Source organism: Microtus oregoni, unplaced genomic scaffold (assembly GCF_018167655.1).
Source record: "Microtus oregoni isolate MIOR12 unplaced genomic scaffold, Mior012 000047F_ref0000412, whole genome shotgun sequence".
In the NCBI taxonomy this organism is placed as follows: Eukaryota; Metazoa; Chordata; class Mammalia; order Rodentia; family Cricetidae; genus Microtus; species Microtus oregoni.
The window spans coordinates 7106105-7124374 of record NW_024543221.1 but is presented as its reverse complement, the minus strand read 5'-3'; the positions used below and the strand labels follow the sequence as shown (position 1 = coordinate 7124374).

Below are 18270 nucleotides of genomic sequence, written 5' to 3'. Positions count from 1 at the left end.
GGAGCTGGAGATAGCCTTTAGTTTTTGTGACATTGTTACTGTTTTATGGACTTTCCTGAAGCCATGTATGGAACCAGCTCTAAAGCATTTTCATTTCTTGCAAGGAGAAGCACAAAGAAATGGGATTAGTCATTTTAATAAACAAAATATTGTCAGGTGACCAAAGAGTGTTTTAAAAAAAACCTTTTTAAATTAGTTAATATAGTTTTCTTGAGGATTTTTAGATGTTACAGTATTTGGAGTATGTGTAACATCAGATCATCAGACTTTGACATTAGGGACTGTGGTGGTTTGAATAGGTAGGTCCCCCATAAACTCCCGTGTTTGAAGGCTTGGACCATAGGGAGTGGCACTGTTAGGAGGTGTGGCCTTGTTGGAGTAGGTGTCGCCTTGGAGGAAATGTATCACTGAGGGGGCAGGCTTTGAGGTCTTACATGCTCAAGCTATGCCCATTGTAGTACACAGTCTCCTTCCATTGCCTGCAGATCCAAGATGCAGAACTCTTAGCTCCTTCTCCATCACCAGGTCTCCCTGCATGCTGCCATGCAGCCAGCCCCAACTAGATATGTTCCTTTATAAAAGTTGCCATGGTCATGGTGTCTCTTCACAACAGTAGACACCCAACTAAGGCAGAGACTATTATTTTTGCTCAACTAGATGCTTCCTTCCTTCCTCTCCTTGACTTCGTGCCCCCTAACCGCACCCCCACATTGATTGTATTTTAGGTAAATCTAGGAGACTTTAGTTAACTTTAGGATCCTAGGCATTGTCTTCAATGCAGTGCTTCTTAAAATACAGGTCTGGTCACTGGCCCATACTTCCTAGAAAACCAGATTTTCCACCCTGCCTCCAGCCCTGATCCCTGCCCAAGACCTTCTGCATCAGAGTCCATATGACATGGCCCAGTAACCTGTATATCCAAAGCCCTCTGGGAAATTCTGATGCACACTCAAATTGAAAGCCACTGGCTTAATGGCTAGAAATTTATACCTTCCTTATTTTTATTGAGACATAATTAACATACCAAGGGCTTCACTGTTTCAGTGTCTGGTCCAGTAGATTTTCACCAGATTGTGCAACTGTTTACTTCTGAAACATTTCACGCCTCAGAAGGAAGCTCCATACCTATAAACAGCCAGTCCCCACTGCTAGCTCCAACCCCTAGCACAGGGTGACCACCAGTTCACTTTTTGTCTCCGTGGTTTGCCCATTCTGGACACTTTATATGAATAAAGTCATGGAATATGTGAGCTTTTGTTTCTGCCTTTCACTTAACAAGGTTTCAAGGTTGACTCATGCTGTTTCATGCACGTCTCTGTTTCCATGGCTGAATTGTATTGTGTTGGAAAGATACATTGGAAACATGTTTATCCGTTACTCATGCAGGTTGTTTCTACTTTTTTGGTGCTCTGAGTATTTATGTCCACATTTTGCAAGAACTTGTTTTCAGTTCTCTTAGGTACATAGAGTTAGTTATCATTTGTGAATGTTAAGTCCAGAAAGTCATGGAAGCAAGTGAACAGGGAATCATTCAGACTCACGATTGTTTTCCTGTGAGCCCATGTTCAAAACATTCTCATCCAATAATCAGTACAAATCGGGCTTTGTGTGTTTCTGCTTTGAGATAGCTCCCCTGATGTACATTGCTGGTTCCCTAATACTAACACTCAAGTCTAACAGCAATGTCAATTATGCCTGAAAGCATTTATTTCACATATACATTTTTCCCTGATTTGTGCATCCCAGGTAACTCTTCAGCAGTGCCCTTTAAACAGTCAGGTCACAAACAGAAAGCACAAACACTGTGAAAATGTGGCATTCAGTGACCTGTTTGGTCTCCCCGGGACACATGTACCAGCAAGTCAGATTTCCCACCCCTGCAGTAGCATGGCTCAGTAGTTGTGAAAATACCACGAGGATTATTTGGAGGGTGACAAGTAAGTTATATGGAAAAGGCTGCTTCACCGACTATGAACCCAGAAATAGTGTATGTGATGCTAGGCACCAGCTGTACTTGGAGCTGCCGGGTCTTGTGATGACTCTGATTTTAGTGGGTTCCTGTGGCTGTTAGGCTTGTCACAGCGGCACCAGCAGCATGGAAGCATTTTGGCTTCTCTGATCTTCATGATGTTTGGAATTCTTTCTTTGTTATGACCGTCTTTGAGGATATGAAATAATATCCAGTTCTTTGTGGTTTTAATTTTATTTCCTGAAATCACTGATGCATATTAGTGACTTGAATGTCTTGAGAGATAACTTTTCAAAACCTTGGCCTCTTTTAAAGTGGATTTTCTTTTTATGGATGACTTCTGGTTTTTGTTTTTAAACATGTATCTGGATGCAGACACTCAAGTATACAACTTGAGAATATTTCCCCATTTTATACACACACACACACACACATTTTTCTTTTTACTTTCTTGAGACTTCCTTTGATGTATAAAACATTGTTTTGATGAAACCCGGTTTCACCTATCTCTCCTTTGCTTTGGAAACTTGAATATCCACTCTTCACGTGCTTAACTAATCAGCATTTCCCGGCAGAAAACTGTTCACACATTTTTATTATTAAAGACATGAAGGGTGGAGTTTATGGTTTCAATAAAAGGCTATCATTTATAAATATATGGTATTTGTTTACAGGGTTTTATACAGATTTAGTGTAGAATTTTATGCTGGTATCCTTAGCCATCCATTTATAAAAAGCAATGGTAAATCCATCTAGCCAATGGCCATTTTTGTTTGGGAAAACTGAGGCAAAACAAAACAAAAACCCACTTATCACTGCTTTGGCTAATACTTCCTTCTTTAAAAAGAAGACTCTGCCTTTCTTAAGACTGAACTTTCTGCTTTGAAAGCAGGATCTCAAGAGCCATTTGTGAAAGAAAACAAGCTCCCAAACGTGGAACTAAACGTGTATTGCTGTTTATTTGTGTTAGTTTAGATGTAGTAGCTAATGTGCCAGAAAATCGAGTCTTTAATACTTAAACTAGACTGAGCAAGCACACGGTATCAGCCAACATGGCTTTGCTCCACTAAGTAACTCTAAATCCAGAAGATCAAAGGACGTTATAACTAAAAACAGCCCGTGTTGCAGTTTCCCTGTAGAAGCAGGAAAAGGCTAGAAATTACATGTCACCTTCATATCCTGGCTGGCTGACCTCCGTGCTCAGATCAAGTCCCTCTGTATGCCAGCTGTTACCATTATTAAGACTTTGCCCCAAGGGGTTAAATAGGAGAAAAACTCCTGTGTCCTATCCCAGAGCAAACACAGAAGTCCCAGCCCCTTACATGCCGATTCAAAGCCTGAGTGTGCCTGTCACTCACTCCGTCTGCTCTGCTCCTGGGAGCGCCTGCTTTCTCAGTGCTGGGCTCTGCAGCCCAGCCAGTCCTGCTGCCGCCTTCGCAGATCAAACTGAGCCCAGGAGCCCTTCTTTTAACAAAGGTAATACCTTTATTTCTGCTTCTCTAGGTGGTATTTGTTGTTTTAAGGAATTTCTTTTTAAACTGAACCTGTTTTTTTAAGGCTGTATTTTAAAAGCCAGCGTACTTTTTTTCTAATTTAAATTCCAAGTAGTGTTTTACTACTTTAAAAATCTTGCAGCATCCATTTGGGTTTGCAGTGCGGTGCAGTAGAAGGAGGACTGCTGTCCCTAAGTTTATTAACGTGTGCTTTCTTCGTAGAGCTGGAAGGAAACCTAAGGTCTAAAGGGGAATGTATTGTTTCAGACCTTTAGAGTTTTGTTTAATCTCTGCCTGAATGCTGGGGGGCGGGGAGGGTTGAAAATGTGCCCCTGCCAGGAGCAGCTGATAAAAAGCTAGGTAAAGAACCATAGGAATCGCTTTCCTCACTTCTGCAATTAAGTCTTTCTAGAGAGCGGTAAATTAGTCTTCCAGCCTGTGAACAGAGCCCATTTGGGAGCTAAGCGTCAACAGCCGGTTTAGTTTTACCCCGGATCATTTCAGATGTTCAGCCCGGTGTACTCCTCTGAGCTGCATCTGATCTAATTAAATATTGCGCCTCATATGTATTTTAATTGTACCAGTGATGGCTGCTCAATGTCCTGTTAGCAGCAAAATAGGTTTTTCTGTATTGACTTTTGTTTAAGGTGAGAATGGATAATTTATATGTAACTGGAAAAAGAAAGAAAGTTCAAACTAATCTTAATTCACAAAGTATGTTTCTGTGTGGTAATGAAAGCTAACATCTCTCATTGCAGTCTCTGGTGAGCAAAAATGCCTTCAGCAGAGATGTTTTTACTGTCAAATACTGAATATTAGAATACTTAACAGAATTACACGTCATATGGACTGTCTCATGCTTTATGTAGCTTATACACCTGAAATTAAGAATTATGAGTATAAATTACTTGTAGAGATTATAAAGAATATGTAATCTGAAATGATTGCTCTACAGTACATTTAAGAAACACATGTTAACCTAGTCTCAGCTTGAAAAGTGATCTGTTTATGACTGATTCCTCTAAGCTTCAGCTGTAATTGCTTGTCTTCATAGCTTATATTGAATAAGTTGCCCTTTTTGGTACCTCTGAGAAAGCTCCTTTTCTATGGTTATTATTCCCAATTCTTCTCCTTCTGTCTTTCCTGCTCTAAGATCTGAGCATTCTCACAATGCAACTCTTAGAACACAGATGTGCATGTTGGAGAGCGTGAACACACACGGACATAAACTGAACATGTCCTAGTAGTGTTCATCCCCCAACACAGGAGGTAAGGTCAAGACAGTGAACTGTTTGTGATATAGAATGGGCATATACTTTTTAGTTGATTGATTATATAGATAGATAAGTATAGATGTATATATCTCTTATATAGCACATAAAGATATAAATGCCAGCTATGAGAAATGGAGTGGGTTGGTTGTTCTCTTCACCTTACTTTTTATTATTTCACTTTAGTTACTGGCAAATAGGATCCTTTAATGCCAGCATTCATATTTAAGTTATAAGAAGACTCACAAGGCACATAGTAGGTCCTTCTCATATAGGTCAGTGATGGGAGAGTGTCATATATCAATCTGTTGATTTCATTGGTTAAGCAATAAAGAAACTGCTTGGTGGGAGGAGTAAACAGAACAGAATGCTGGGAGGAAGAGGAAGTGAGCTCTGCTCGCTGGAGCAGAGACACCATGCCCCGCTCCCAGGCAGACACACGCAATGAAGCTCCGACCCAGGATGGACGTAGGCTAGAATCTTCCCGGTAAGACTGGTGCTCACAGATTATTAGAGATGGGTTGCTCGGGATATCAGAATTAGCCAGTAAGGGCTAGAGCTAAAGGGCCAAGCAGTGTTTAAAAGAATACAGTGTCCGTGTAATTATTTCGGGTAAAGCTAGCTGTGCGGGTGGCTGGGGTGCTGGGTCGCAGCCCCGCCGCTCCTATTACTACAGGTCACTAAATAGGGATATTTACCTATTGAACTGAAAAATATGGATTAATTACTTCTGCAAGCAAACAAGAATCTCACCTCAACAGTAAATGCTGTACTGTTCATGTGATAATACACAAAACATGTATCAGAATTCAAGAGTATTTGCAGTGATAATTTAAGTAAGGACTAGAAAAATCATTATGAAAATTATACCCTGGTTTTATTAAAAGTAAATATACTGATCAAATTGAAGTAAGAAAAAGCCTTTACAAATTCAGTGATTTCTAAGCTTAAAACAGTTTCAGAGTTCTTTTGGAGGATGCCCTTATCAGTGTTTCATACAGATTTGAGGGATGTTTCCCCGAGTTGCTCAATAAACTAAAAGACTCTCTTGGGACATTCTGGGCCAGACTTTGCAGGGAAGGACCCATTTGGGAAACTGCCCTGGAAACTTGAGTTGCTACTTCTCAATCTTCATAGATCAGCAGGGGTTGGGGGCTTGGGACTGACACAGCATTTGTAGGGGAACTTTAGTTCTCAGTAAACACATTACCATTAAATCAAATAGTTTTAAATACTTTCTGGTGAGCAATTCCAGAGTTTGACAGAATGAGATAACTTTTTAAAATCTTCCCATCATTTAGTGTGGCAATAAATGGAAAGATTTTCCTCTTGGCTTACCTCAGTGATGGGTGTTTACTCCAAGCTGATGAATTCTGAGGGTTTGGTTTGCAGCGTGTGGAGTGTTAAGCATCACGCCTTGCGATGTCTCCAGATGAGCCTGTGGCCTGCTCTCTGTTAGCTGGCTCAGTGATGTGATCCAGCATGGTCGGGAAGTGCTGACTTCTAGAAGACAGTTGCCTTGTTGCAAGTTGAGTTTTCTTGAGGAAAGAGGATGTTCAGATGACCTCAAGACAAAGACTTACATTCCATGGGCCCTGTTTATTTCCAGAACACTTAGTTTTTCTTATTTATTCTTATATATGAAGTTGGGAAGCGTCCTTGTCATCTGTAGGCTGTGTGGCTGTAGCATTAGGAATTTAAGATGCTCCAAGTATAACCTGAATTATTTCCCCTTTCTTGGTGTGAACTTCAGGGAACATGCTCTTCTGTTGGAGGAGCTGGAGTCTTTAGAAACTGGCAATGATTATGGATGTACTTTTCCTGAAGTTTAAATAAACTGATTCGTCAAATTAGTTACTTTCTAAACTGCCTTCAGTAGACCCCCAAGTCACTGAGACTGTGTGACTGTTTGTTTTAGGTTTCTGTACATTGTACACAGGAATTCTATAGTTGTCTCTCATTTATGCTGATGTCTTAATAAGGCTTCTTCTGTACTGTCCTTGCCTCCACCCTTCCAGTGCAAGAACTCTCCAAGGAAACAAGTGAGCTCTGTTTACATTTCCTGAACTATCTTCTGAATGTGGAATATTTTGAGTGACAGTTGGATCCTTTTAAGAACTGATGAGCATTAATCACATCAACTATGAATGGCAGCTTTGGCTGCATATTAGATTCACTTGGGAGCTTTAACAAAATCACTGATGGCCATACCATTGCATCATGAATGAAATTAGAACTGCCGGCCAGGGGTCTGTTTCTGTCATAAAAAAATCTATACATTGCCGCAGTGATTCTGCTGTGCAGACGAGGTAGAGACTGTTGGAACACGTGTGTGGCTTTGCAGATGTGTGTTGTATTCATTGCATTTCCATCAGCACTTGTGATCTAGATGTTGCCTTGGCTGGGGTGGGAGTTAGGGAACCACCTTCAGAAGGACTTTGCCTTTTTTTTAATGACCATTGTTTGACATTTCTGAGTTAGAAAACGTCTTTTGCTTTGATTTGTATAGTTTTGATTTTAGGGATTCACACAGTACTCCAGATTTAACCTCTGAACTACAGACTCAAAGACAGTGAGTCTCACCTCTCTCATGATGCTCACTTACAATGTGAGTGTGATCCTTTCTGTGGCTTCTCCAAGTACTACCTTCATAGCTGCAGTGTGCTACAGAACTCTTAAAGTGCGTACTTAGGGAGGTAGGTGTCCATGCTAAATGAAAATAGCAGTTAGCATCCTTTGTCCCAGATTGTAAGAAAGAGCTCTCATTTTTACACCCCTGTCTTTTCCTGATAGACCTGACACCGAAGGAACACGGACATAAAACAAATGTTTCTGTAAGCCCGAATTCCCTTGTGAATGTATTCCTGCATGTATGCATTCATGTCTTAGCAATGGTGCATCACTAGCTAGCTAAGTTCAGCTTTTTTCTTATTTGCTCTGGTGAATTTCCCATCTTTGTAAAGTTTTCAGCTTTTATCATGTTCCATTACAAGTGTGGGCCAAGACTCTCCATTTTCTCCTATGTCATTAAGTTTTTATAAAGACTATCAGTACTTTTGTATAAAGATATGTAGCATTTATGGTTTATTCTCTCTGATGTCTTTATCAATATATGTTACATATTTAATCATATCCAGAGTGGATATATAATGGTAAAATGCTTGGTACTTCTCACTTTCAAAGTGATAGTGGCTATTATGTAAGTTGAACTACCTAGTTGATACACAAATTTAGTAGTCAGACAGCAAGTTCTCATGAAAAAAATCTAATCCTTTCAGAGCTCCTGCACCTAAGTCAGTTCGCCTGCTCCTAGTGTGGGAAAGCATGCTGCCTACGAGCTCTGATGGGATGGCCATAGAATAGGTAGATGGTTGTGAGGTTAGGCCAAAGACATGGCTTCGAATATGCTGCATCTCACGCTTATGGGGAATAATAGCAACAATACTTTAGTATGGTTCTTGGCAACCTGTAAAATTTTTTCAGTGCTTAGGTGGAGATATTTATAAATATTCTTATTGAAAGAAAATTTGATGGCAGAAAGTTTATGAACTCAAAAATAAAGTTAATTTGTCTCAGAAGGTAAGAAGACACTTCTGTCTAAGACTGTCTCCTTAGGTCTCTAAACTAAAGAAATGGGCTTTGCATTATTTTGATATTATCTGTGTATTAGCTGAGAATAAGGATGGATATTTTGGCTTGTTTTTTGTTTGTTTCTAGTTAGTGATGTAGTAATGGCTGGATAGCACCTCTAATTTAGTGAGATGTCTCTGATGCTCTTGAAAGTTGAATTGTAACCTTTTAAACTCTCTTGGGAAATACTGAATTTAGAGGCTGTTTCATGTGGGTCTTCAGACAGAATTTATGCCAGTTTCTGATGAACCTATAAATACTGGTTGACCTTGGCATTTCTCTGGAGTCATATTGAGGTGGTGGGAAGCCTTGCCCTTAAGAGTCTTGGTGTGGAATTGAATCCCAGTCATGTGATTTGGATGAGGCTTTCATATTGTTGACACTTAGTTTTCTCTCTAATGGGTTAAACTGTCTTCATAGGAGTATTGAGAAAGTGCTTCACACAGCAGAGTAATTTTGAAAATTCTACTAATGCTTTATGAGGAGAAATACTAGAAACAAAGCCTGGCTGATGTCCTCCTAACCCCTCCCCTAGCTGAACAGCACCATGCGGAAGATGCGGGACCCACTTACATTCCTTCTCACAGTGTTTAGAGAAGCTGTGGTCTCCTGCCACAGTTCTAAACACTGAGAAGCCAGCGTGATCAGAACCCGAGGCCATCATTTTAGGGGAGTATCGCTCAGTGTTGGAGAAACCATTTCCTACTAAAACAAAATTGATAAATAATAGAAACAAATACTCCCAAATTACCTTTAGCCCTTTGTGAAAAGAAAAACTTGAAGTCCTTTTGTGTACTTATCTACTTCTATTTGGAGAAAAAGAGGCAAGGTATGTATAAGTTTTACCAAAGGGATTCAAATTCTGTCAAATTTTATCAAATTTGGGCACAGCTTAGTTTGGGATAATTGATATAAGCCAAAATTAAGCTCAATAAGTAATTAGAACTTATGTTAAAATGTGTGGCTTTCTCTGCCCTAATTAGAAAAATGCTTTGTTTGTTTGTTTGTTTGTTTCTTGAGCCCTCCAGTTCAACCTCCTAGCATTGTGCATCCTCTTGCCATTGCCTAGGCCTCGAAGGCTTGTTTGAGGTTTTCCTCTTCCTGGAGAATGAGTGTGTGTGTGTGTGTGTGTGTGTGTGTGTGTGTGTGTGTGTCAAGAACTAGCAGCACAGACATGTTGCTGGAGGCTTGTTGCCTCCTCCGGGTAGATGGTTCAGAACCTGGCTTTCAGCCACATCCCCAGCAGACCCCTAAGTTTGGAGGCACTGGACAAACATTCAGCATTTTAATCTTGTGAATGTGCTCTAGGGAGCATCACTCTTCTGAAAGTGTGATTAGTTACAAAATGGAATGCAGTCTTAACCATTTACTCTAGTGCTACGAGTCTGGGGCCAGTGCTGTTCTAACTCATGTCATCTGAGCTTCTAGAGGGCAGGAAGCTCTTAGCCTTGGCATTAGCCTTCCCAGTTTCCCCACTTATTATCGGGGTGTGACTCCGGGCACCTTACTTAGACTCTAGCTCAAGTTTTGTTTTGCCAACTAGACTAGGTAATGCCTTCCACATCTGTTGTCCTGAAGGCTCTTAGTGGGATCAACTGGAGTGAGACGCTGCATGTGAAAGTGCTTTCGAAATCCCAGAGAGGAGCTGTTGTGTTGCTGATGGCAGGGAAGACCTGGTTCCTTCAGGCGGAGTCCTGTCTTTGTTAAGGTAGTGTTGTCTTCACTAAGTGGTTACTGTGGTAATTGGATCAGGTCTGTGTATCCTCTTCAACAGTACACTTAGATTTTAACTTGGCAGTTTTCTGGGTGGATAGAAATTGTGATTTCCAGTTCCAAGCAGGGACTTCATGGGCTTCATGGACTTTAGCTGCCTTTGTTCTTCTGAAGCCATTGTTTAGTACCATTGCATCCTTTGAGTGTGTGGTTAGTATAGTTTGGTGTATATTGTATTAGTGATAAATTTCCAAAATTCAGACAGATTGTATCATAATTATGTGATAAGATTTTCAGTTATGTGCTCTTTTTGTCGCTGAAGTGTGAGTCTTTGTATTTTATAGGATATAATTCTAAGCACACAAACTGTGGTGACCCTGCACACACACACACACACACACACACACACACACACACACACACGTCTTTATTTTAACCACATAGACTGCTTTCTGGCAGTTCTGTAGCTTCACACGTGCAAGCTCTATACCATTGAGCTACAGCCCCTGACCTTAACCACATTGATTCATAACAGTAGAGTTTCCCACAAATAGCTCTGTTTGTACATAATGGTGTCCCCCCGCTTCCTCCCATCCTTTAGGTCCAGTCCTCAATCATTGTTTTTAGTTTGGTTTTGTGCTCTGTGTGGTTTTTCTTCTTTTCTTTCCTCCCTCCCCCCCTCCCTCCCTCCCTCCCTTCCCCCTCCCTCCCTCCCTCCCTTCCCCCTCCCTCCCTCCCTTCCCCCTCCCTCCCTCCCTCCCTTCCCCTTCCCTCCCTCCCCCCTCCCCCTCCCTCCCTCCCTTCCTCCCTTCTTCTTCTTCTTCTTTCTCTCTCTCTCTCTCTCTCTCTCTCTCCTTACAGGATCCACTTATGGTTATGTAGCTTCAGTGGAATCAAACTCAGCCCCCAAGTTCTGGGATTCTAAAAATGTAACCATCATGCCAGGCAGATGTAATACCTAGCAAGATATGGCAGAATTTAAGTTCTCTGTTGATTACAATTTGTTTGCCTTTTTCATCCTTAAAGTGTTGTAGCCCAGTCCCTGATGATATGCATATTATTCATATATGTATCTGAATACACATTCTAACATATCTGAAGTTTTACCCAAGTGGACCAGAGGCTGATGATATTTCAGCTTTGGATAAGTAGCGTGCTGTCGCTGCCTTAGAGAGGCATATCACTTTGCATTTTAAACAAAATAGACATTTTAAGAGGACAGTAAGACTTTGTGGCAGGGATACGTAGGTAATTTGATCTGTCATCTCAGTTAGTGGCTGGTAGAATCAATTTGAAAACTCAGACCTACCCATGCTATTTGTTTTCAATTACACATCTCTCAGTTTCCATCTTAAAACACAATTTAGGCTTTAAAACTAGGAACATCATTTCATATTTAGATCACCCAGTGCATGGCAAATACTGTCAGAGAGACTGATGTGAGGTGATAGCAGTGGCTTTTAATGGATTGATATTGACATCTCAGATTTCTGCCGAGTAAGGAGGACACTGAGTGTGTGGCCAGGGCCCATTAGGCTTGGGTGCTGAGAAAGCTTTCCTGGGTGTGCTCTCGAGAACGCGCAGGCTTGGGTGCTGAGAAAGCTTTCCTGGGTGTGCTCTCGAGAACGTGCTGGCTTGAACACCGCTGTCTCTGTTAGTTATTCTTTATGTTTGACTCAAAAGTTAAACGCCACAATAAATACTGCCACCCTTACACTTAGCACGGGGGTGTCACGCGTGAAATTGGTCACTGTTCTCTTCTAAGTCCCCTTCTGCACTACTACTTCCTGTATTTCTTCTCTGCTCTGTATGCTTTGCTGTTAGTTCCCCTTCATCCTAGATCTGACAAGTTCTCTTCCTCCATTTGTCTCTGGTCTGTCTCAGCATGGGCTTTAGTGTGTGTCAGCTCCTAACTTCAGATTGAGGCTTTGCTGTTTTGGTCATCTGAACCCCCTAAACCAATACAGCTATTGAACCTAAATAAGTCATTGATATTTCTTAAAACAATTGTTTGTTTTTGTCTCTTCGTGTTTTATTTACTTATGAATCCAATTGGTTGTTTCCATTCTATGATAATGATTAAAGGAGCCGAATCAGAGAAGGCACTGTCATTTCTCTAACAGCAACAGCAGTGAGAAGTCTGAGTTCATGTCATTCTGTACTACTGACTAGGGCTACTTTGTTACAGAACTCTCCAGGTTACAAGGCTGCGTTTCTAAACAGCATTTGTAAAGTTTGCATTTTATCATAGAGGGGAAAAGATACTTGGTAAAATTAAGTGCCTCTTTTGGCATATACAAACATTTTTAACTCCTACAGAACAACAGGTCATGTGTTACAGTAAGAATAAAGGAGAAGGATTGCTGTGATTCTGGTTATAAAGAAAATAACATTTTCCCCTAAAGACAAGGAGATTTAATTAGAAGGAAGAAAACTCGATGGAAAACAGAGAATCTAGGGACAATTTTAAGGTACTCTGGAGGGCATCATAAGTTGGTGTCAAGCTGTCTTGGGTCCTATTCACTTTAGAACTCTACCGTAGAGCCACTTATTTCAGATGCTTCCAAGCAGAACCCACCCAATAGTTATGCTGGTAGATAACAGGTTAGTCAGTAGGATTGATTGCATTAAATATGAAAAAATAGACTATTTCAAATGGTCTCTCAGCAGCTGATGTGGTTAACCAACGTGCAAACCAGAAGTGCCTTTTGTCCTCCGTACATCTGTCACTCAGCTCAGCAGATACTTTTGTTAGGGTGGCTCTGCAGGCCTGGATGCAGGCTTGCAGTCTGGGTGCATGGTAGCTGGGAAAGTGAGGGCTTCTAGTGAGTGTGCATGCAAGAATCTGTCTTACAACTTCTCCAGTTATACAAGCTAAATCTTAGCTAGCTTTTTTTTTTTTAAAGGCTAAGCTTCTTGAAATGTTCTTCATGTTTGTGGGCTTGGGAGCATTCCCACACACCCCATCTTTCTGTTAACAGTGTGAGCTCTGTTCTTCCTCAGTAGGAACATCAGTGAGCAGCAGTGGGATGGCAGGCACTGGTGGTGGCTGACCACTTAACTCTGGCAAATCACCTTAGCCTCTAATGCCTTGCTTTCTACGATTGAGATAATGCACTGACTTCAAATTGCTTTGTGGTGGGGATGTTATCTGAGTGCTTAGACTGGGTGCCTTTATCCCAGAAAGCTACTTCATATACCATAGTTTAAATTTTCTCAGTAGCCTTTGGAAAAGGATTTGGGGGCTCACAGGCTAGTTTGAAAGTGATGGCATGACCTTTCAGACCTTTTGAGTTTCTATGTAAACTATGTACAAGGTTTAACATTTTATTTTCTACCAAAACAATTTGTAAAGACAATTTTAATGTGCAATTAATTTCTTACTTTCTGGTGTTTATTTAGCTGAGTTTATGCATAGGTGTAAGAGATTTTTATTTTATTTATTTATTTACTTTTGGTTTTTCGAGACAGGGCTTCTCTGTGTAACAGTCCTAGCTGTCCTGGAATTACCTCTATAGACCAGGCTGGCCTCAAACTCATAGAGATCTGTCTGCCTCTGCCACCTGAGTGCTGGGATTAAAGGCATGTGCCACCACTGCCTGGCTGTGTGAGAGTTTTTATCTGAAAGATAAAGATTACACTAATGAATTTGCATCAGAGTGTATTGAGTATCCTCTGGTACCAGTATCCAGATGGGACTCTGTGCAGTCCACTGGCAGGTTCTGCTCCAGACAGCCCCTGCTGAGTTGATGGCATAGATGAGAGAAGGCAAGAACTTGTGCACATGCATGACCCAGGTTACAAGAGTGCACATGCAGACAGAAGAGAGGTCACGTCTTGACATTTGTGGATGTCCAAGGTGGGGAGGGCCTGGAGAGAAGTGGCTCTAGGAGTCCGTGTGTAGGGTGGATAGATGAGTGGGTTTGCTGACTATTCTTACTATAAATCTCCGTATTTTGTTTCTGTGTATATAGCTCAGAATGGACTGGATGGTTCAGTTGCTGCAGGGTGTGGTGGGGTGTCAGGTTGCCTAGTTTTGCTGTTGTATGTTTACTGGACAGAAGTGTCCCTGGTACTGTGAGCATGTGAGGGAGTTCCTGTATATTGAAGGCCCAGGTCCTTTGGTAGAAACGGGGGTGGGGGTGAGGGGGGGTGGGAGGTGGGGGGGGAGGGCAATTTAATGTGAAACAAATCTCACAGTATCATTCTTCTTATGCAAATGTTACCTATTGTATACAACATAGCAAATTAATGACAGCTTTCACAGTGTGTCTAAAGGAAAAACTCTTTTTGTGTTGTGTTGTGTTGTGTTTTTAATTTGTGTTGTAAGAATTTCCAACTAACTAATCTTTATTTCAATAGACTTGCTGTTAAACTGAGACCCGAGTAACTTAGAGAAAAAAAAAACTTAAATTGTTGAGATTTTTCTAAGCCACAAACAAACCTTAAGTTTGTGCACATTATTTTAACGTACATAATTGCTTGCCTCTGGTGTCGCCCTTCATTTTGCCCATCACTCCTAACTTAGAAGTTGACAGGTGTTGTTGGTATCTTCTCTGCTGTGGGAAGAAAAGACAGCAAGAGCTGAGAGGAGAGGTGGGGTAGAGAAAGCAGCCAGTGAGGACAGAAGAAAACACAGGTAGAGGAGGGGGCTCAGTGGTGGCTTGCCCCCCAACACACACACAGACACTGGCTCATGATTCCTGCAGCAACCCTCGTTTCTCAAGAGCAGCATTTAAATGTTTTAAGTGTCTTCCTTATTTATGCATTTTCCTGCCTGCTTAGAACTGGATGGCTTCTGTCTTTCTTGTTTCTAGGGCCAAGAAATTGGAGCATGGCTGTGATCAGTGGGAGTGATTCTGTGCTTCTGAGCAATGGCAGCATCTCCACCGGCACTACCAATCCCTGTCCCCTTACCACCAGTGATGGAGACCTCACAGCCCAGCAGCTCACACCCAGAGAAACCCCGAGAACAAAAGCGAGCCCAAATGGATGCCTGCAACTTAATGGCACAGTTAAGTCATCCTTTCTGCCTTTAGACAACCAAAGAACACCTCAGATGTCAGCTCAGTGCTGCCACTCTTGTCCATACCATCACCCTGTGACCAGCCATAACAGTCACCAAGAGTGCCACCCCGAGGCTGGCCCTACAGCATCCTCCTCTCTGGCCTCGTGTTGCATGCAGCCACATTCCGAATACTCTGCATCTCTGTGTCCAAACCATTCACCTGTATATCAGGCTGCACACTGCCTTCAGCCCTCACCATCCTTCTGCCTTCATCACCCGTGGCCTGACCATTTCCAACATCAGCCTGTACCGCAGCACCTGACCATCATCAGGTGAGTGTGCTGGATGTCATGTTGGCTTTCAGCGTTAAACTAATCGCATATGAACGTGACCGCTTCTATTTATTTCTCCCAAAGAAGGAGGGAAAAGAAAAATGGTCAGGAAATAAACCCATATAAACACTTACTTTGTGGATTGTATGAAGCCCACCAAAATATAATTGAAATAATGTATTTGTGTTATCCGTTGACTGTGTGTGTGTGTGTGGTGAGCATATGTAGATGTGACGGGGTCTTGTGTGTAGCCCATGGCTTTTTTTTTACTTTTGTTACTTCGTATAAGGGATGTATTTTGGTGAGATTACCCAACTAGGGGCCTCCTTAATGTGTTATTAGTAGTGACCAACCTGTATGAAAAAGAAGTTAAAAGTGCTTGCTTCCTTATGATTCTATGTGTGTGTGTGTGTGTGTGTGTGTGTGTGTGTGTGTGTGTGCTCACAGTTTCTATTCTTAGGGTTTGAGTGTTTATGTAGGTACACTGACATCAGAGGGAAGTAACATCCTTCCGTAGCACACAGAGCCTATAAACCACAGCATGGGATTTTAAGACATTTTAGATCTGGTAGATTGAAAGTGGTATAAGAATTGCTATCACTATTAGTTCTTCCTTCTCTGTGCATCATCCCTCTTTCTTTTATATGTAGTTTTTAGAAGTACTTCTTTTATGTCAGCCACTGCAGGTAAGCAGTGGTGCCATGTTTTATAGAGTGCTGAGTTCTTCATAAGCAAAGTATTGTTATGTAATTTTAGGTAGTAAGTCTTTATGAACTAGAAAAAGAACAACATTCCCTTTACAATCAAGGTGTGCTTCACACATTCGCACAACGCACACACACATGCACACACACACACACACACACTCAACTAAAGCTTAAGGTGCACTTTGATGTTTGTCGTCTTCCACATCTCAGTATGACATACAACATTTCTGTCACTCCAGACAACTTCCTCGTGCCCCTGTCAGTCTTTGCCTCTCACTCCGTCGCACACCAGGACCGCGCTGTTGACCTGCTCCTGGACACACAGTCACACTGCATTTATTCTTTTGTGCCTGGCAAGTGTTGCTCAGCGACATCATAATTGTTTGCTGTTTGTTTTTACTACAGACTGGTAATCCACTGTGCACATGCAGCAGGCGCTCTTGTCGGTTCAGAGCCAGGTTCAGTATGGGGAGAGAGTCTTCACTTTTGTCACTTTTGCAGTTGTCAAGATGGGCTACTCTTGGTCTTTCAGGAGAAGTGACAGAGATACAAGAAAAGGGCAAAGACCATGAGGAGGAAGTGGAGCAGTCTCCGCAGTATGTTTCTTTGGGCTCTAAATACATTTCCATATTAGATTTGAGAGCCTCTGTGTTCTAGAAGTATACGGAATCCCCCAAAGCTAGCCTTAGAAGATTTGTCCTAATAGCTCTGGGCTACATGATCAAGTTTGGACTCTTCCCATGTTGAATTAAGCTCTGTAACTAGTGGATTCTAAAATTACGTACTCATAAGTATTTATATGATTAAGTCATCAAATATATATACATATGTATATGTATATATATATATTTGTAGAGTGTGAGGTGAGACAGCTAGTTATACATACTGAAGCTGTTGAAGCTGACCTTCATATAGTAAGTCGAAAACATTAAAACTCTGGGCAAATAACCAGTGCTTTCAATGTGCCAGATTGTGCCAAGATTTTCTGGATTTTACTTAGCATTTGTCCATGACCTAATTCAAAAGGAATGAGACTCCCATGTGTACTTTAAGTGGAATGACATTGAAACGCAGACTGATAGCAATTGGCTGAGCTTGCCCCTGCCCATGGTTGGGACTGGGGATTCTACAACCTGGTGAACTTACTGCAAATTGTGTAGGACAATGAGTTCCTAGACTTCTCCTCTAGATCTTAACTAGTCAGAGTTAGCTGATTTCCTGAACAGAAAATGTTGCATGTATTGTATACTTTATTCTGCTTAAGAATAATTCCCACACTTCTTGCATTTATTTGCATATATAGTCAATAATATGCATTGGATATTCGTATATGCCCACACCAAAAATGTCATTCTAAGCAGATTGAAATATCTTTTTTGCCTTCATCAAGTCTTTAAACTACTAGAAAGGTAAATCAAATAAACAGCTACAGTATTGTGATAAATCCTACCAAGAAGGAGCACACAGGGCTGAAGATGAATCACACAAGTGGAGAGAGAGCAGAGCCGTTGTCTTGTAGATAATGTTTATACAAAGAGCTGCAAGGTAGGATGAGCCCAGCTCCAATATAACTGAGCATCCCTAGACTGTAGTGGAAGAGAGAGGAGGAGTAAGCGGAGAGGTGAACTGGGCCCAAGTCCTGAAGGATATTGCAAACCAAAGCTTTGTAGGCTCATTCTGAGGCGTTGTTGTTGCTCTGTGTGCCTCTGTTTCTCTTTGTGTGTGTGCACATGTGCACATGTGTGTGTGTGTGTGTCAGATATAAGTTGCATAAAATACCTTTCAGCCACTTTTGAGTAAGTGTTCAGTTAAATACTATTAAACACATTCATGTTACTGAACAAGCGTCATGGCCACCCAAACCAGAAGATCCATCTTCCCAATCTGAAAATCTGTACCTATTAAACACTAGCATCCCTTTCTCCTCCCCTCCAGCCTTGACCATTCTGTCTTCTCCTTCACAAACTTGAGTATTGTGGGTACCTCATATTTGTAAAATCGCAGTGTTTGTTCATTTGTGACTGGTTTTTCACTTTGTGTGCTGACAAGACTCAACAAAGTCATAGCATGTGACAGTATGGGAATGCTGCATTTTGTTAATATATTCATCCATGATGGACATGGACATATGGACACTGCCTTTTGTG

At 41.4% G+C, this 18270-nt stretch overlaps 1 protein-coding gene across 5 annotated transcripts in view; it reads left to right on the top strand.

Moving 5' to 3' along the window:
* Nucleotides 1-18270, top strand: part of Disp1 (dispatched RND transporter family member 1) — a 158083-nt gene that overhangs the window by 91540 nt on the left and 48273 nt on the right. For 2 of the 5 annotated variants that reach the window (XM_041635510.1, XM_041635509.1), the window contains one exon: nt 14894-15090. In XM_041635510.1, the coding sequence (XP_041491444.1) occupies nt 14951-15090 (140 nt within the window). In that variant the 5' untranslated portion in view covers nt 14894-14950. Of the gene's footprint in view, nt 1-3335; nt 3446-14893; nt 15417-18270 lie in introns of those variants that run through there. The other 3 variants (XM_041635507.1, XM_041635506.1, XM_041635508.1) reach the window with 2 other exon arrangements.